The 20,590-nt window shown below is 39.5% G+C and overlaps 1 protein-coding gene across 1 annotated transcript in view; it reads left to right on the top strand.

Moving 5' to 3' along the window:
- The first annotated feature begins 875 nt into the window (after positions 1-875).
- NUDT14 (nudix hydrolase 14) overlaps positions 876-20,590 on the top strand; it is a 62,184-nt gene continuing 42,469 nt past the window's right edge. The window contains exon 1 of the mRNA XM_063333878.1: positions 876-1,057. Within this exon, the coding sequence (XP_063189948.1) occupies positions 977-1,057 (81 nt within the window). The 5' untranslated portion in view covers positions 876-976. The remainder of the gene's footprint in view (positions 1,058-20,590) is intronic.

Genomic DNA, 20,590 nt, shown 5'->3' with positions numbered 1-20,590 from the left:
CACAACGATGATCAAAACTCCTATGATAATCAGGAAATCATTAAATATAATAGTGTTTTGTTTAAAAAAAATGAAGTAAAAGGGGAGCGGGTAATTATTTTGTAACTTTCTTGCTGAAAACAGCGTTAACAGTCTAATGAAGCTGCATTTACTCTTCTGCCATCGGCTGGGTGCGTGGCCACGAACGGAAGCTGACCCTGAGGGAAAATTTGAATGGCACCAAATGACACTGCAGGTTACCAACTGTCTTGGTGTTTGTACCTGCATTTTCCATACCACTCACACAGGTCCCATTTTGACATAAGAACATCACGCAGGCAGACACGACACAATGAACAGCAAGGTCCTCATCCTGCAAAACTTGACATATGTCCAGGATTGGGGCGACCTGTGGCGAAATTTGGCACATCGGTTACATCAAGTCTTCAGAGGAGGGGGCCTGGTTTAGTGCAGGAGTACCCATGAATTCTGGTGTAACATGTGGAAATTCCCGACCCCTGGAGAGCATTCGCCAACCTTCTGAGAAAACAGCACCACAAATAGGTGTTTTTGTGGAGTAAAGGTGACAAGGCCCCTGTGTGCTGCTGCTGCGTCCCCGTTTTGGGGGGTGAAACCCGGCATTTCGGCTCCTCGCTGAGGGAAGAGAGCAGGAGGGCGCCGCAGCCCCCTCCCGACACCTCAGCCGCCTCCTGTCGCCGCTCGGCGGGCCGGCCGGCACGGGAGGGAGCTGCCGGACTCCCCACCGCGCCGGGGGCCCGGCCCTGCGCTGCTGCCGCCCGTCCGGCCGCGGGCACCGCCGCGGACTCTGCTTGCGCCGGGGTCGCGCCGCGCTCTGACCGGCTCGGCTCGGCCCGGCCGGGCCCTGCCCGCCGCCTTCGGCCCGGCTGCCAGCGGCTGCGCACGCCTCTCCCCTTCCTCCTCCTCCTCCTCCTCCTCCTCCACCACCTCCTCCTGTCGGCCGCTGCCCCTGGCAGGGATGGAGGCCATCGAAGAGCTGGAGCTCAAACCCTGCACCTCCTCCCTCTACCTGCGTCCTTTCCGCCTCTGTTACCGGCAGGTGAGTGGGGCCAGCGGCTCGCCCCTTGGCGCCCGCCCAGCCCCTTCCCTCACGGCCGGGCCCTCCCGTCCCGTCCCCCCGCCCCTTCCCTCCGCCGCGGCCGGGCGGCGGGGCCTCTGTCCCCTCGTCGCGGCGCAGAGAGGCAGGAGGCCGAAGGAGAAGGGCCGGCCGACCCGCCGGCCTCTCTGGTGTCCTGTCGCCCCCTCCCCGCCTCCGCCATTTTGGGACACGGGCGATGTCGCCGGAGGAGCCTGCGCCTCAGCCTCATGGCGCCCTCCCGCCCCACACCGCCCGGGACCGCCCCTCAGGCGGTTGCTCTGCGCCTGCCCGCCCGCCGCAGCCTTCCTTGGCCGGCGGGGAAGGTGGGGCTCAAGGCGGCCAGTGGAGGTAGCTCGAAAGACAGGTGCCTGCGGAGGGCACTGCCTCGCGGTGTGCCACCAACTCCAGCTCCTTCATGTCCCGCTACCTCAGCGGGGTTTGGAGCTGTCTCCTTATCCCCATTCCTTTTTTTGGGGGTTCGCCTTTGAGCAGGGCACGTCTTGATTTGGGCCTTGCTTTGGTGCAGGGTTGGTAGATGGAGCCCGTTGTTGCTGGCCAGCCCTCAGCGTGGCACGTTTTTACTTACGTCGGCAAGCTAATGCCGCTGCTCTGTCAGCCTCGGCGCTGGCAAGTGGGAAGCGGGGAAGGAAATCCCTTTCCTTATCATGTTTGTATCAACGTGAGTCACCTCGCACAGGATGCCTGAGAACTGGTACCTCCAACAGTGGCGGGAAAGGAAAGTGGCTTCTCACAGCATAAAGTGCTGCCTGTTCCTTTTCTGCGAGCGAGGTCATGCACAAACCCTGTTGTTTCTATGGCTGACAATGCGGCATTGGCTGGTCCAGGGTGAGCTTTTACCCAGGTTGGAGGAGTGGAAGTGGAAATGCGGAAGAATTTAGGCAGCCCTAGAAATGCATGCTGCAGACCACATCTTCTCTTATTCCCTCTTTGCTTTGCTTCTAAACACATCAGTTGGAAAGGCAGAAGAGGGAATGTATATGGAGGAGGTGTGTTTAAGTCCAACAGTGAGATACGATACAGAAAAGGAAAAACAAGGGTTGATAGCTTGCATCAAAGCAGATGAACTGATTTTTTTACCTTTTTTAAAGACATTTGGTACATGATTTTCCTAAAGAAATCTCTCTTCTTATTGGTTGGGATAAGTAAAACATTTTGATTTGTGAACAGCTGAAAGCTTTATACTGAATTATTTCTTTTTAGGTATGAGAAGAAAACCTGAAGAACATTCTTTCATGTTCTGAATTTTTGCTGGCTTAGTTTATAAGGGAGAAATCTTTCTTCTTAATTTCATTTTTATTTCTGAGTCATGCGCTATTTACATGAAAAATAGGATTTAATTAAAATGTACAAAACAGTATTACAAAATTACATTTAATTGAATACAAGTGCCTTAAATGTGATGAGTACAGTAAAGAAGAAATAAGGATGCGTTTGGTCACGTGCTGTGATTTGACAGAGGCCAGCATTGCCCCCCAAAGAAGCAGATTTGCCCTTTCTTCATAACTTGCTGCTTCCTCTCTTGCACAAGTGTTTGTGCAGCAACACAGTGAGCTGTATCAAGGGATCTGGTCCAGGTCAAACCTAATCTGGCCAAATAAAGAAGTTAGTTTTAACCTAAACAAGGTCTCTGATTCAATTCAAATGCTTATGCTGGCAGACAGGAGGTGGTAACGTGGTGGTTAGGGAAGAGCGTTTGGGGGCTGGTTGAGGGCAGAGATTGCTTCTCTTGGCCACAGCACTGTCTTAAAATGAACAGGAAAACGTAGTTTATATGGCATCTGTACAGAAGCTGGCTTGTGTCCAGCCTACTGAGAGCATAAGCTCAATGAGTGCACAACTGTCTGCACGTGACCTGGGAGACAGGCCCTACGTTTATTAAAAACACATTTTGCATTTAAAAACTGACTTACTAACCAGAGGAAATGCTAAATATTTTTAGTCATTTGACTAATTCTTTCAAAGGCATTTAGGCCTGCTGAAAACCCCATTAAATACCTAAACAGTAAAGTGTCTTAAATCTAAGGGAGTTAGGTGCCTGATCTGCCTAAGAATTTTTGAAAATTCCACCACTCGTCTAAAACTGAAAATGACTTCTGAAATCTAGCCCTTGATCTTAATGGTTTTATGCTGAGTAGATCTTCTCCTTGTCCAACATTTTTTTATTCATTAGCTGAAAAAAGGAAAGAAACTTTTCTTCTTCTAATTTGTGCTTTATCTTAGAGTAAAATTAAAACTACCACTTTTCTGTGCAAACAGGAAATTGAAAGAATTTTTACATACATGTGATTTTAAGATTATTTCTAGGCATTCATGAACACGTTACAGCATTGGTTTGTAGACATTTCATCATGAATGTGTATGTTACAGCATTGATTCTAAGACATTTCATGTAAAAATTATACTACTTGTGTGGAGGTAATTTTGATCCCATCACTATGGCTAAACCAGTTAAGTTTTCAACAAGTACACATAAATTTAGATATAGGTGATTTATATCACAGTTTACCCTGCAAGTCTGGTTTTATCCATTCCACCTGCAGCCCACTGAGCTGAAAAACACACTTAGTCTATCAGGTTTGCAGACCACCAGAAATCCTCAAGACATCAGAAAGGGATCCTGGAGGGGGGTGAAATCTAAACAAAATGCTGAGGAAATACTGTTGTAGGCCCACATAGGTTACACATCTGAAGAAGGTTGTGGTCACACCTGATCAAGTGTGGAGCCAGAGACTTGGGTGGTTGTCTACCTGTTCGTTGCAGGCACTTAACAGATTCAGAATTGTAGCCCCAAAGATCGGATTAGTGTTTTGGCCAGCTGAGTATTTTCCTTGGGTATGTTACTATCATGTTAGGCAAAACTCCAGCAGCATCTTTCTAGGTTTGTGCTCAAGTCCTAAGTTCCCCTTGTTCCAAGAGCTTGACTTGTCCTTTGGATTGGACCTGTTGCATTTGGTTACATAGAGAAATACTATTCGAAAATATCATGAGAAAAAAATGTAGGTTTCTGGCTATTTAATTGTAGTAAGGATTGTCGTAATTTTTAGGACTTCCTGAAGTTACAGCAATTTATGCCCACGGTGGATCTGCTCTTCTAATAGAGGGTCTTGAGATCTTTTTGTATGAGGTCTTTCATTTTTCTCTTCCTCTGCCCATCCATCTTGTTTTAAATAAAAGTCATGAGCGCTGCATATTTATTATTTATATTCTTATAAAGTGTAAAAGTAAGTGTACGCCCTTCTGGAAGAATTTTAGGCTTTGAACCATGTGAATGGAGGCAGCTTGGTGTTAGGCATCCAAGTTTTGGGGAGTAGCCTGGCTCTCCAGACAAATCACTGTACCAACCACTTTCTAACTCATTTGTTCTGTCTTTGTAAGTGCAAAGGCAGAAACAGAAGTGCAGCAAACGAGTCATGGAATTGGGCAAGCTGCAGGCAGATTTGGTTAGGGCCAATGTGGAGGGGTAAGGTACAGTTTAAAACTATGGTCTTCAAACTAGACACTGAACAGCTCCTCAAAGTGGACCTCACTTTTCTACTTGCGATTTTCAGCTGTCAACCCTTTCCTCAAGATGAGGCCGTCAGTCAAGTGAGCCATGTTATTTTAAGTGGGGTGGCCTGAGGGTAATAGATGGACAAAGTACCTCATATAGCCTGATGAATATCCTCTTCGTTTTGTCAGTAGGAATCCTGTTTATGTATTTTTTTTCTGCTTAATTCTGAAAGGAGAGAATTCATTTATCTCACATACAGGATGGCATCTGGCTAGTTTAAATGTGTGCTTGCCCTCAAAGTGCAAATTGATCTATTGTCTAAAGAGTTTTGGGTTTTTTTTTTTTTAAACATATATCACCTCCTGAAGAATTGGCTTCTTTACCAGAACTCCATGGTAAGTCTCTTTTCACTTTTTCCTATTGAAGTTTTTCTGCTTTTCATAAATAATTTATTCAAGAGACCAGAGGGATGGCTAATGAGAGATTAACTCAATGCCCAAGGGCTGGGGCATTTCCCTGGGATGTGGTAGAGTCAGGCTGCAAGATCTTGCTTCAATTAATATTGCTTCCCACATCACAGGAGAGCGTGCTCACTGCTGGGAAACACATTTGTGTGTAAATCCTCAGCTCTCTTTTGTGTATGTTAGCCAGCCACTGGCCTATATATTAGACAAAAAAAAATACCAAGTTTAAGAATTGTACTGAGACTAAGTCATGAAGCAGACTCCAAGTAGTAACAGTGGAATGGAGTTGTTGGGTTTGGGGCAGCATTAAGTATCCAAATGGGAATCTGGATTCAACATAGTCTTCTTAATCAGCACCTGCACAGGGATTTCAGTGGTTCTGCATGTTGGATTTGGACCCTAACACAGCATTTTGACAGACAGTGGTCTGGTGAATCTTGCTGTAGTAACTTAAGAAGTTACTGCCTGCAATTGTTTGTTCCTGTGCTAGTGGTTATTACCCTCCAAGAATCAGCAGAAAGGAAAGTAGTTTTGCTCCAGCTCTTACTCCGCTGTTCGAGGTCAAACCCACCTCCATCAGTCCTTGAAGCTAAATTACTGAGCTTTGCACAGGGCTAAGTGTAGTGCCTTTGCATATTTTTGGTGACCTCTGTGCTGGGGACAATATCCTTCAAGGAGAGGCAGAGCATCAGCTGTGGGGAAGCATCTAGCCAGGGGAATAATATCTTGAACCGTTACAGACACTTTTGCCCAGAGCTCACATATCAAAGCCTTTGTGGATCTAGACCAGACTCCTATAGCTTTGTTTTTGAAGGTTGTTCTGGCAAGGGAGCTCTTGCCACTGTTTCCTCGCATTGTATAAACATACACGTGCATTCTGCCCAGGAACTTTTAGAAGTTTGCTACTAGACTAATATCAACTGTCAGTAATTTTCCCAGAATGTATGTAAGTGAGTTTGTATTTCAAATCTGTGGAATGGCGAATGGGCACCTGTTCCAGCGATGCAGGATAAAGCTCAAAAACTCCATGCATATCTATGGAACCACACAGTCAGTAGGGGTAAATTGGAACTTTTTTTGTGAACTTCACGTTCCCTCCACACTTCAGAGTAGTCCAGTGCCTGAGCATCACATTTCCTCTATTGATTTAATGTATAGAATCATTCATTTTGAAGTTAAACATGAAAAATGCTCCCTTTGATTTCATTTTAATGCATAATGTTTACATGCAGTGTTAAGGGAATTCAGTTTTAATCTTTTACAGCTGTTCTACAGTAATTTTCAACACTATTGTAGATTTTAACACATCATGAATTTTTATAATGGTTGGAAAATGTACTTCAGCAGTAGTGCACAATTCATCATGAAGAAGGAATTTCTTATTTCTAATCTTAGATTTGCTGCTTTGCTTTCTTTTGTGACCGTGAGCAGCCACTCTGTTTCTGTGCCTTACAATTTAACTGTCTTGGAGATGTAATGAAGATTAAAACCCTGATTCTATGTATACATGGAGAGAGAAGTGAGGCCTGTATCATTGATGTAATGAAAACTTTGAAGATGAAAAAAGCAAAGTGGTGCAGTGTTACAATAATATTAATAATCTGATTTTACATTCAGAATTTTTTTTTATATGGTAATAGCAAAATGAATGTGCCCAGCTGCCTGAAATATTCTCTGGAACTTCCGTCTGCTTTTTTATAAACATAAAACATTCTTTTCTATTTTGACAGTTAAAAACGATGCTGTTGAGGGAGTAAACAGATTTTTAAGTTACCTGTTCAAACAAGTAAGTCTTCTGTTGAATCTTCAAAAGGCTCCAGTAGTAGGAAATATGCTACCAAGTAATACATTTACTTGCAGTTCAATTTTTCAGTGAAGAAGTGCAATAAAAGGAGATGCCATTTTCGCTGCAAAATTTGTCTCATTTTCTTCAGCTTGTCACGTCTGTTATGTCAGTATATAGTGTTAATCTTAAATGCAAACATACCGCTTCTAGCTCAGGAAGTCTCAGAGCTGCAAATGGCAGGAGACTGAGAGTACTTTAACAATATATTCTTCCTTAGGCATCTTGGCTTCTGTTAGAGACAGATTTTTGATCTGACTGCTCCTGTGTTAACCGGGAATTATGGTTGAAGTGCAGTATAATTCTTTTATATGGGTGAAAGAAAAGAAACGTGAAGTTTTTGCAACAACAGCATTAGGGAGTTAAGTACCAAGGGAACATAATTTTCTTTGAGAGAAACCGTGTTCTTTGCAATTAGAGCACAGGTATAAGAAAAGAAATGAAGGAATCTCGGTGTATCTGCTTCTGGCTCTGACATACACTTTGAATTAAACTCTGGAAATGTGTACAAGTTATTTTTGTAGGAGACAATTATGAATTACTAAAGGGGGAAATGAGAAGAATTAGTTAATAAAAGTAGTAGTTGAAAAGAACACTAGTACTTGTTTTTATGTCAGTGAATATTATTTTGTATTCATCTTAATTTCTTTATCCAGCAGGCTTTGACAAGTGAACGTAGGGTTCTTTGAAGTAAATACATGAAAAGTAGTTGGCAGTGACAAAACTTCACATTTTTAGGTCAGTCATACTATGATTTAACAAACTTACGACAGCAAATGTCGCTTATTGGAAAGGGTAAGGCTCTGTCAAACATCTTTTGTAGCATCCTTGCACAGGGCTGAACTGTGTCTACACTTGCATAAATGAACATTACGATCTCATTTAATGTCATCAATAGCTAGACTACTTGGGTTACTGTGCAATAGCTATGAAGTTAAGACTGACTATTAGGAGGAGGTATGTAAGTTGTAGTTAGTTTAACGCAGTATTTTCAAGTTCTGATATGTAGCTCACTGAGGGTCATTGGATAACTTGTAGGTCATCCACGTGAGTCGACGAAGAAAAGCAGATCAATTATCAGCAGATTTTAATGTGCTACCAAAGTCTGCAGCTTCACTGGAAGATGTTTCCAGGTCTGCAGATGAAGAGGTTGCAAACCATTGGCTTTGACAATACCACTCCAGTACCTTCATCTGCAAGGGCTTGTCTACACAGGACTTTCCTGATTAACTCCATGTCTCATTCTACAACAAAGAGTCTCATTCTGTTTACGTTAAACCATTTTCAAAGTACGATTGCACTTTGAATTCTTACCCTACCTTAATCCATGTTAACTTTTCAGTGCATGCCCTAAGGGAGCAGTAAACTAAACTGAATGACTGTGTCCACATAGGGGTTTAATGGAGTTTAACTACCAGAACTCAAGTTCATCAAGGTACTTATTTCAGATTCATTTTCTTGATGTCCTGGTATAGACAAGCCCTAAGAATGAAAGTGGTTTAGTTCTAAGTGAATGAACCATGTTATAAAATCCATCACTGAGATCTTACTATATTTTCTGTGTGTGTGAAATACAACTACTGCAGGGTATAAAGTAGGCTTTTGTGACTTGCGTGGTACCGTGTCTTTTGTAGTAATTGCAGTTAGATCTGAAAAATAAAACAGTGTTCATGTTCTTCTAGAACTGAGTGCTGTATTTGTTTTTCAATTTAGATCAAAATACATATGTTTGCTTAAATAGCAGAAACTTCTTTTTCCCAGTACAAAAAAATCTGTCAGCTGAATCATACTTTCAGCTATGACATTATGTGTATTTGGTATGTTTTAAAGCAGATGAACATTGTAACATTTTAAGTGTTTACAGCAAATCTGACTGTTCTGGAAATTAGACATTTTCTGTAAATGGGAATATTCTTTAAAATGTCTGGTTTTGATGGTCTATATGGGATGAAACTATACTTCATTATATTTCTGAAAATACAAGCGTATTTTAAATAACAATTTTACCTCAACTGCTGCCTATTTTAAAATACATTTGTATTTTCAGCTGTAACTCATAAAGGTTCATCTCCCATGCTTTGAAAACTCTACACAAGTTGTTGTTGCATAAATAAGCATGTTTTACACAGCAGGCACATAAAGCTAACTGCTCCTCTGACTTGCATTCAGATTAATTATTCTTCATAATTTTTAATGAAAACAAGGTAAAGAATTTGCTTTTTGGTAGTGTCCTTGAGACATTGATCAAAATCTTGTTAATACAGTAACGCTAAAGTTTACTGAAGTTTAAACAAAGTAAAGCTCAGTTTTTCCTAGTGGTCAGCTCATGTCACACTAAAGCCCCGATCAGTGATCAAAACAGCATTAATTACTTGTTTCACGTTGCGGTTGCTGTGTCAAAATCCTTTAAATACCTCTTGGAGCTGAGAGGGAATCTTACGGCCTGTGACAGAGCAGCTGGTCTGGACATGGGCTGATGCCCCAGTTGACAGGTTGTTGGATTAGAAAGAATATCAAAGGCAGTGAGTAAGATTAGGGATAAGTGAACATCTGACAGCAGTTTGCAGCAGGGGAGAACAGATGATAAACAATGGGAGCGGGGTGCGTGGGGGGGTGAGAGGTGAGAAGGCCATGGGAAAAGTGTGGCGGCAATCACTAAAGCTCCAGGTTGCTGAGCCTCATGAATAGAACAGGAAATGGGATTTGCTGGGACAGATGTGCTGAGCGGTGATGAATACATTATAGGGAAATGAGGCTAAACTCCTAAAGGTGAGAGATGTTCTTTCTCTGGAAATAGAAAATACGGGGGGAAAAAAGTTTACCCTCCTGGCGAAGTAAGCATTACGACTTGAAAATTAATACAGAAAGAAATAATGATAATGGTAATTTTAATTAAATGGTTATTCTGCAGTAGCATTCATGGCAAACTCTAGGTCATGTACTTCTGGCATACAGTCTTACAGTGCTGTTACATATAGAGTATTGCAAGTATTTATTTTAAACCTAAAATTGAACAAATGGTAGAATAGTTTGGATGATGGAACAGCCTGAATGGAGGCTCTGACTGGATAATGCTCAGATGCATATTCTCTATTTGGCATGTATTATATAGCACTCACATAACATATGTTTGATCCTGCCACCGTTAAAAGAGAGTTGTACTGAGTGATCTTGTGAGGTCCTTCCAGCCTTACATTTTTTCAATTCTGTAAAGTGATTGTATGCTGGTAGAAAATTAAACATAACTGTTCCTGTTCCTTAGGATATTGTTTCTATAATTCTCAGACTTCTTTAGTTTATATTCTTGATGGATCCCTTTCCAACATTTACGATATAATTTTCTCAGAAAGCCAACAGAAACTTTTTGTGTGGTTACTGATAGGACTGTATGTCAGTTCACTAACTTGGAATTTCTTCTATGGTTTTTGTTGTTTTATTTTTATTTTATTTTTTAAAGAAAATCTCATTTTAAAAATCTCACATTAACATTTTAATAGTGTATTACTTTAGCAGAAGGGGGAGATGTAGAAAGTATGCTGACGTTGCTCTGAGAAAGTATCAGTGAGATTTATTCTCAGACATCTAGAAGTTTATTCCACAGTGTGTTCTCCCAGTTTGTTTTACAAATATGAGCTTGTTAAAATAAAGTTGAAACACAACCTGTGAGAGTCACTAACTGGAAAACATAAAGCTCAATGGTGTAAGGACAAGAGGTGACTTGGCTGTAATGGGAATGCCAGCCATCTGTCTTTTCTGACCTCAAATCTCTCGCATGTGCTGCCCCTGTCCTCAAGATGAGGAGACATGTACCTGGCCTGCTTCAGTCCCTGTTTGCTCCCAGCCATGTGTATTGTGAACTGTAGCTCTGGTTTTTAAAATAACAAGGGATTGTAACAAGTATCTGGGATGAATAGGTATGTTCCATATCCCTGCTTCATGGAAGTAGCTCTTCATGTTGTAGAAATACCACGTGTGGTATTTTGATCATAGTGGCATCACTTCAATACAGCAACTGAATAGTCTGTGGAGCTCTGCAGTTCCAGAAGTTTGCAATATTAGTGATCAACAAAGATTGTACTTCAAATGGCCATAATAATAAAAAAAGAAAATGGTGGTGAGCACAGCAAAACATAGATAAAAAAGTATGCTTTACTAATTCCAGTCAGCATAAGTACTATCCTAATAGTTCTGTATTCCATAAAACTTTGATTTCTACATTTGCATGAAACTATAACTGAAGAACTTAACATTTCTTATGGAAAGTTCCCATTTTGGAGAGCGATTGGAGATTATTTGCAGTTGGCTTGCATAGTTCTTTAGTTTATATCCCAAGATTTAAACTGTTTACAGGATCACTGCCATTATGAAGGTTTCATAAATACTGCAGTAAAACACAGAACTGTATATAAATCACTAATCAATTAATCACTAATTAAATCAATTAATTGAATGACAGTTGTATATGACTTTTAAGCACCAGGTACGTTTCGCTGTACCAGTGTGCTCTTCAGAATAGATGACGGGTTAGAAGATGTTTCAAAGTTATTTTTTTAATCTTTCTGTGTACTACTTTTTCCCAGCGGGAAGATATGAGGAGATGACCACCACTAGGCGAATCAGGTTTCAGTCGAGTCTATCAAAATTGAGAGGTAAAAATGAAATTAAGAAAATAGCAAAACCTGGAGCTAGTTGCATCTGTCACTTTGAACTGATTTTTGGGGGGGTGGGGAGACAGGAGAGGATGAAAAGCCCTGAGGATCTTTGTGAGGAGGGTCTGTGAGAAAGTCTTAGGAGAAAAATCTAAAGATTGTTACTAAGCCTTGGCTTCTATTAGCCCCCTGCTGCTGTTCTTCATCAAGTTGTTTTAAAGGCTTTCAAAGCAAGTGAGTGGAAAATGGTTTCTCTGGAACTTTAAGGAGACTGAACTGAAAACTGTCATTGCTTTATAAGTAGAACACATCAAAGATTGATGGAAGAATTGCTTGTTAAACACATTGTAGATTTTAATTAAAAAAAATGGGAGATATCATAAAAGAGACATCAGATCATCATAACTACCTAAAGGTGAAAGTTTAATGGCTTGTCATCTGCTCAGGAACCTGTGTTAAGTATCTCTTTCATAGCTTTTGTGACCCTCTGTGTGTGTGCATGTGTGCAAGATTTTATTTTCTTTTCCCAAGACCTTTTTTTTTTTCTCCTAATGTACAGGAGAAGTACACAGGCACAAAAACGTAGGTGGTGGTTACTGTGCTTTTTAATTTTCTTTCCCCTGCATTTAGGGATGCCGCCTTCTGATATTTTTAACTACCTAGTGCTTCAAATTCTGAAATGTATTTCTTAAATATTTTTCTTTGTGTTGCAGTGTATAAGATATGTTCTGCGTGTTCAGTGTGTACAAAGTGCATTAATGTATCATCTAGTAATTGCGTGAGTGTTTCTTCTGCAACCTGGTCCTCTCACTTTCCTCTCCCCACCTTCTTTTCCCTTCACAGTCTTCCCAGACAGTAAATAGTGTGTTTTTTAGAGTTGTGTAGTAGATGTAATTAAAAAAAAAGTGAAAAAAAAAAAAGCATGCATAGTAAACAACATTTCCACTGAGACTTTGAGCTTCATTCTTTACGCCAAAATGCTTGTTCTGGTATGTCATGCTGCATATGATCAAGGTGCATGTTTGGTAAGCAGATACAAACAGTTGTTTTAAAAGACTAGAATTCCTCAGCAAGCTGATAAATCACACCGTGTATTATTCACTCTCTTAAGATTTCAGAAATGTTCAATGTTGTAGTTTCAGTTTTAATTCATGAGCTCTTTCTGGAGTTAAACAGCTACATCTATGCATGATTCTGACCCTAGATCTGATTCTTAATGTAGAAAATTGTTTTTCCCAAGAGCCTAATATGTGATTATGTGATGACTGCAATTACTGGATTTTCTGCACAATATGCTTAGAAAAGGTATATACCATCAAAAAGCATAACTTTATGTGAGTGATTCTGTAAGATTTTCACGATGTGCAAGATCACTTAAATTAGGAGTAGCGATATTGACTATGCAATCAACTACATAGAATTTGATAACTTGGTGTTACTGTTTTAAGGATTCTTGTCAATGATATTTGTCATTTTAACCGATGTTTTAATTAGCTATAATGGTTATTTGTGAACTTGGAAGGGATGTAGAATTTTGTTTTGATGCATAAAAATGTTCTAGACTAGAAATGGTTCTGGCCAGACACTAAGATGCTTAGCATGTATTTTTATAAACTTTTGAAATTCCAACCTTGCTGAATAAAATGATATTTTTGCTCCCCTCATTGGTGAGGTCAGGTCTTCACTTGCATTTCTTCTACTTAATCCTAGTGTAGGCAAAGTCTAAAGCAATTTGACTAACAGATTTTTTTTACATAGAAAGTAAGGTGATGGGAGTTGCAGCAGTTCAGTGCTTTTTGACCAGAAATTACATGTTCTGGCAAACTGAACCGCAAGTCAAGATGTGAAAAAAATAGGGGAAACAGGTAAAGTTGTATATTGAGTAGAACATTGTAAATAATTAAAAAAATTATTTAGGATATGAACCTTTACAGCTCTTGTCTATATTCTTATCTTGAACTGATGAAATAAGCTACCAATGTTGGCTTCATTCAATTTTGTTTTGGCTTTAAGACCTACTTTTGTTATTATTTGGCCACGTAGGCTTGTTGAGCTTTTGAAGCAGCAGGATTAGAAGAAAAGTTGGTTATCATATCTTTGGGCAAATCTGTTTTAGAATTTCATATGTACGTCTGCTCTGTTTTCAGCATTGTTACATTCTGACGCTTTAAAATATTGGGCATAGGTAGGCAGTTTCTGGCTTACTTTGCCTGCAAGGCTTGTGTTACTCTTTAGAGTGACATTCCCATAGCACTGCAGTTTGTACGGCCTTAAATTTGATCTGTAACTCATCTGATTTGTGCTGCTTAGATAGGTTAAAGAATAACGTGAGATTATTGGCTTCCAATTCAGTGAAACCAGTCAGTAATCATTAGTACAGAAATTACTACAATAGGATTTTATGGGGTAGTTCCTTCAAATTTGAAACCTGGTTGTTTCCCCTGTTGTTTCTGTAAAACATCCTTTTTTCTCATCGAGGAGAGATGGTTGACCTGTCAGTCTGGAGAACCCCGTTTCCTTTTATCTCATTACTTTCTCTTTGATCTGTCTAGGAGTTAAAACCTCTTGGCAGAACTCTCACAAGACTCAAGGGAACATATGAGCCTCCCTAGAGCATTATGGTACACACCATAGAGAAAGATTAATTTGTAAAAGTAATAATATAAATGTCAAGATTTAAGTGTAAGAATTATGTTGGGGGGGTGGGAGGGAGTAGAGATTTAATCACACCCAGGGGCTGAAAAAAGATAGTCAGGGAAACTATTTCACTAAACGGAAAAACTGTTGGAATATTTGCTTTTGAAGTATTTCTCAAAAAAACCCAGATGAATGCCAGTTGGCATTGTCTTCCCTCCCCTCTGTCTGTACATTCTTCTGCAGCCCTTACGATAGAGCGGTGGCATGCCTTCCAGTACTGCATTAAGTGGGATGACAAACCACACCTAACAGTTGTGCCTTGGGGAGAGGATGAAAGAGAAAAGAAACAACCTTCTGCAGTGCTATGTTTTGTATACTTTTTGGTCAGAAAAGTGCGTCTTGCTCTTGCAAGAGAAGGTGTGTAATTGTCTGTAGTACTTGTGGAAGTTACTTCTTCATTCTCAGACCAGCCCTGCTGAATCTGTGGAGTGAATTTGTGACCTTCATTCTTTGTCTAAGATTTTAGGCTGTTCTCTGTATGCTGGGTTCATGCCATTGCATGCTCAGGATAAAGTCTTAGAGCTTAAGGTGCGTTGGTATTCTGTTGAAGGAGCCAACAGAAATGGCAAAAAATAGTTTTAACATGCTCATGGTATTCAGTACTGCTGAGGAGACATGCTGAAAATCCCGGGACCGTGTATAGGAGAACACTTGCAGTAAGCGGTAGCCTTGAGTTCCTGTGAGACATGGTGTGCAGGAGGTGTCGTTCCCTGCTTTTGCTTCACCATGGAAACACCACAGTGCTGCACCTGGCTTTGCTCCCAACTTTGTTGAAACTTAGGATCTCCCAAGTGCTGCTTGCTAACCTTGTTCAATCTTGTTAATGCTGGTTCTTGGTTGGCATTTACTAGGCTGGTGTGTGATGCAAGGTGTACAGTTCATTGGCTGTATTGTTCCTGTATTGATTTGACTTTGGTATCAAAAATATTTTGTCCTTCATAAGTTATAAATAAATGAATAGATTTGTTAATTACTTTTTAAAATCATACTTACGTGACCATGCAATTGCTTTACAGGGCCATTTGTGAAACCAAATAACTTTGAAGTTATACATGACAGATTGCTTTCTGTGTTTGTTTGGTTGGTTTTTTTGTGATACAACAGTCTATACACAGACTTTTTCTTACCAGTGTTCTGCTTCAGGTGACACAATTGGTAGTTTTTGTTTCTGAAATTAGACCAGTGTTCATCAACTGCATAGTTTTTGAGTGCAGCTTTATTATCTATCCAAAAATGGAGCGGTCCAGTACTGTGGTAGAAGAGGGATAGGTTTTTTTGTTCTGCTGGCTCTTTGTCAACCAGAGAAGATTTTAATCAGACCCTGTATAAGTTGCAGTGGAATTTGTTAGAATGACTAAAGAGTTAATGAGAAATACTAGGCAATTGATGGTGGTGATTAGCATTTGGCTGAAATACCAGTGGCAACTTAAACTGTGGTTTTATGGTGTTGTCAGTGTTGTTTTCCTGAATGGCATAGTGAAATTAATGATGAAAGGACAGTTTCTTTCCTTCCTCTTCTGGATGAGGGTCATGACCTAGGGTAGCAAAGAAGAAGAAATTATGCTTGTAGGCGTAGTGGTTGCCCTGGGACTGATGATTTTAAGGTTCCTTTTCTCCTTCTACTTGCTATACTTGTGTTTTCTTCTCTCCCTGCCGTGTCTGCAGAGACGAGGTGAGATCCCTAAATCCTGGCAAAGTCAGTGGGGTGAATGTCTCTCTGAGTCAGAGATTCTACTTGAGGTTATCTTCACAGTCCCAAATTCTTTGGCGTGCTATAGCAGTAAGTGGTCAGGGGAATCACGAGTCGTGGGAATGAGATTTGGACCAAAGCAGTGTTTGTCCAGTATGTAATATTTGGAGTCTTCTTCCTAAGGTGTTGAAAGGATATTTTGACTAATGAGCTCACAGGATGAGTATGGGAAGGAGTTCAAGAATGTCAAGTGAGATTTCTCATCTACTGTGGGGTCTCGGACTCGCAATGGGTACTTTATATTGAATCTCACTCTGTCTTGAAACAGCTACTACAGACATAATTGATCTATGCATGTTATGATGAGTGCAGAATTATTTCCCCAGCCTGTCATTAAATATCGCTAGTCTGAAATTTCACAGGACCTTTATCTCGGTAACTCTGGTCAAAAGAAGTAGCTGCTGATGGGCCAGAAAAGATTGAAACAGGTTTTCTGGAGATGTTTTTCATTCTTTTGGTCTCTTTAAAATTTTAAAGTTTATTTATCTTATAGTTAGCTGTGCCTCAGTAAAATTTAGCAGTTTGGAAAATGTTGCCTTTAGTGACTTAGGAGTGTAAGTGCCATTTTCCAAAGAATCTGGAGGAATCAGGAATTCTCAGTGAATTTCACTAAGGCTCCATCAGGTAGCAGAGTAGAGATGGTTTTGTAACCTTAGGACAAATATTGCAGTTTAAATCCCACCACAGAATATGACACTATTCAGTAAAGGTGTTTCTGGTATTTGCTTGAAATGACAGTGGTTCAGAGTAAAGTCTAAATTCAGATCTTTCATATTTCCAGTGAGTGCCTTCAAATTTAAGGTTATTGAATGCTACAAAGCGCTTTCTAGAATTTTGTCTTTTGGAGTTGTTCATGAATTATTATAAATTGGAAGAGGGATATGAACCCATGGCTCTTGCTCCCCAGATTAGTTTATTACTGAACTACAAATGACATGTTTTTTTATTTGTTTCTAACTCAATGAATATGTAACAATTCATACAAATAAGGAAAACTCCAGAAAAAGAAATGAAACATAGAACACCTAGGAGTTCTCAGCAGCTCTCCAGTTGAGGTATTTCCCTGGCTTTTAATCTCTGAGCTGGAACAAGCAGATGTGCCTCCTGGATCTATGTTTCTCAGCCTCTTAAGTTGTCTAGGGAATTTTATTTTTCATTTCCCTTAACGTTCACTCAATGTCTAATGTGCAGAATAAACTAAAAAACAAATAAAACCATGCTCCTTTTCCACAAGGATGTGCTTCTAATGTTAGTATCACTTTGCTTGTCCTGATGCAGAATTCAGAAGACAAAACGTTACAATTTCTGATCACAGTTCACCTGAGTGCCTCACACTGAGACAACCCAGTTGTCTCAATTGCTTCTAGCTTCTGATCCTCTTCGAAGGTGTATTAATCCCATTGAACCTCATCAAGTCTGGTATGTCCTTAATTATCTGGCAGATCAGAATTGTAGAATGTGAGACATGAAATTACAGGTACAGTTGTCCCTTCTTTTGTGTGGCACATACCTTTATGTAGTGGCAACATGATTGACAATGGAGAAGCTTTTTTGTGCTGAGTTACTTTAGTCACCAGGTGACATCTTTAGTGTGGTTCAGTGTGTGGTTGCAGAAATGTTTATTCGGTTTGCACACAGAAGACTGTGCAGAAAGCAGGGAAAGGGAAGGTGGTACCATTTTGATGGAATCGCTGATTGAGGTCAGATCAAGCAGAAAGTATGGCAAAAGAAATCTTAGTGTTTTAAATTTCCCAAGTTTTTGACCCTTTGATAGTAATTTTGCAAATAAATAGTTCTGGCAAATTGAGATTTTTTTTCTTTAACAATAACAGAAAAATACAGAGAAAAGATTACAAAAAAATGGCCTTTGCTGTGCAGTTTTCAGCAAGTCTGGATATATGTGGTTGTATGAGATGTATAATAAATCTGTTCAAAAAACACAGTACTTAGAGAAAAGTATTTTGCTGTCACATCAGCTGAATGCACAGTTTGCAAATGATACTCTCTGTTAAATCATCTTTCCTTATTAGGAATATATTCTTTAACTATGTCCAGTCAAAGTTTCAGATTTCATGTTTTACTGTAACTTTGTGGAAAAAGTAGTGTTAGTGATTTTGTAAATATGGAAAGTGTATATTCCTTTTATCCCTGCAAAATAAGGAAGTTTGTCACAGGCTTCAAAGGGAAAACACACTTCAGTGAAAATGGGAAAATACATGATGCAAAATTTAATAATACGAGAGGAATTTAAGTAAAACACAGAGCAGTTGAATACTTGCTTTAAATTTTGTCATTTGTGTACTTTTCAGTCTAGAGTCTGAAAAGTCTATGTTAGCAATTGGTTCCTTTCAACAGAATTGGAGTTAGCTTAGTACTAGGAAAACCCCATCTGTATCTCAACTTACAACCTTAAATTATATGCTGACCTGGCAGTAAAATGATGTGAGAAAAGCCATAAATTTGACCTTTGCGCATATCGTGTTTCTTAATGCAAGCATTATATCCTTATTCTTTGTAGTATGGATTTCAATATGCTGTTATGTATTTGCCTTGGAATAAAGTATGTTTGATGTGTATATGCAGTTGTTCTCAATAATAATGTATATTAAAAACAGAAAAACAAGGAAAGAAAGGAGATTTGACTTAATTTAGTGTACTTATATATGCTTAATTCTCATGTTTTATAAATTTCATTCAAAGGTAAGTGATCTTACTGATAGCCGAATGCCAAGCTAAACTGCAACAACTCCATTGTTGAAAAGTACACACAAAAAACAAACTGTGACCTGAAAAGTAAACTTCCAGAGGATTATACAAGAAAGTTTACTTACACATCAAGTATCTTAGTTGTAATTGTTCTGGCAGTTGATGTACATAAAATGAACAAAGTGGCTTGGCCCAGTATTGCATTAACAGTTGAATAAATTAATGCGTTCTCCACTGTTTATTTTACCTCCTAAAGTGTGAAAAAATTGCACCTTTGAACAGTAAACTCTATTGCCATAACCATCTGTTTGCATTTTCATCACAAACTCCTACCAGAATAACCCTCACTTTGAAGAGAAAATTGATATGGGTTGTAAAAATTACAGTCTATGACCTGAAGTTTTGTGTTTCTTGAGGTATCCCCTGGTGTGGTCTCCGCTGGCATACATTATGATATCTTCAAGAAGTACCTTTATGTCTTCCAGCTAATTTCAGATAAGAAGTCAGGTCCATACCTCAAAGAGTTTGCTGTCACATAGAGCTGAGCGCCTCGGTCTCTTGTTCAAGATCCTTAAACATGAAATGGGTGTAGTGGAGACCACAGCCCTAAACAGAACTGCTGTGTCAGCTGGAGATGGCATGTTGTCTTTAGTGTATAGGAGGGCTTGTCCCCGTGAACTATGCTAGCTTAGTCTTACTTATGAAATTGTTAATATTGTCAGTTAAAACCAATTAGCAGCAGTAGTGTTTGTGCTTCATCTAGAATGTTCATTTTTAATATTGTTGAAAAGTCATCAGTTTGTGTATTTTTGGTGCAGATTCCACAATGGCACTAAAACCAGTCATTTCTAACTGAAACATTTGAGTACAGGTAAGCTAAAAACTGCAAAACAACACTATTTGTAATCATGATGCTTTTAAAATAAACATTCTGGATAGTTTAGTAATGAAATCTTACAAGCTTTGTTTAAAAAACAAACATTCCCCCCCTTCCTCTTGAGCTTAAACAGTGGCTTGTTTAAAAAACAGTAAAATTCCATAACACTTAAAACTCTTTTGAAGTAGTTCTTCAACATCAGCAAGTAATTCTGCAAATTGCTTTTGAAGATGAGACTTCATTTACTCCAGCGTGTGCAGTCTGATGGAGTGGATTAGTGGGTGTGGACTGAAATTGTAATGTAGGCTTTTTTGTGTGCATGTGTCTTTCTCTAAAACACTCCTTATCAGATACATCTCTATCCTCTTGGAATAATTTTGAATAGAGCAAGGCTGTTCTGTGTAATAGGCATTGATGAAAATTTGGTATGTATATAGTGGTATTACATTCAAGTTAATGACTAAAAATCAAATTTTTCATCAGGTTTTATAGTAGAGCTTTTTTTTTTTGAATTATTATTATTATTATTATTATTATCAGATCAGTTCCCAGAACGAGCTTGCTGCGTGGTTACACAAATGTCAATGATGGGGTAGGGGTAGAGCAGAGATGTGCAGCTGGGTAGGAAAAGGGGCAGCCTGCGTTTCGATTGACTTCCACTGGTACGGGACTGCACCCTGGGACTCAGTGAATTTAATAACCACACTTTGCATTTAAATTAGTAGTTGTGTTACAGGATAGCCAAGCATAAGGCAGTTCCCTAATACCGATGTATACATTCAAAAGGAAAAAAAGAGGGCTGGGCACTCAACTAATGCAAATTAGAATGATTTTATTGATTTTATTAGTTTTTTGAATTGAGTTGCATGGTTTTATGCCAGCTCCTTTCATTTTGAAAGATAGGTGATACTTTCTATGAAATCTGTAATTATATAAAAAGAAGACAGCTTTTCCCTGCTTATCACAAATCAAACCTTTAAAGTAGACAAAAAAACCT

This window comes from Chroicocephalus ridibundus, chromosome 4, assembly GCF_963924245.1.
Source record: "Chroicocephalus ridibundus chromosome 4, bChrRid1.1, whole genome shotgun sequence".
Classification (NCBI taxonomy): Eukaryota; Metazoa; Chordata; class Aves; order Charadriiformes; family Laridae; genus Chroicocephalus; species Chroicocephalus ridibundus.
The sequence above is the reverse complement of the archived record's forward strand: the minus strand, read 5'-3'. Positions and strand labels throughout refer to the sequence as shown.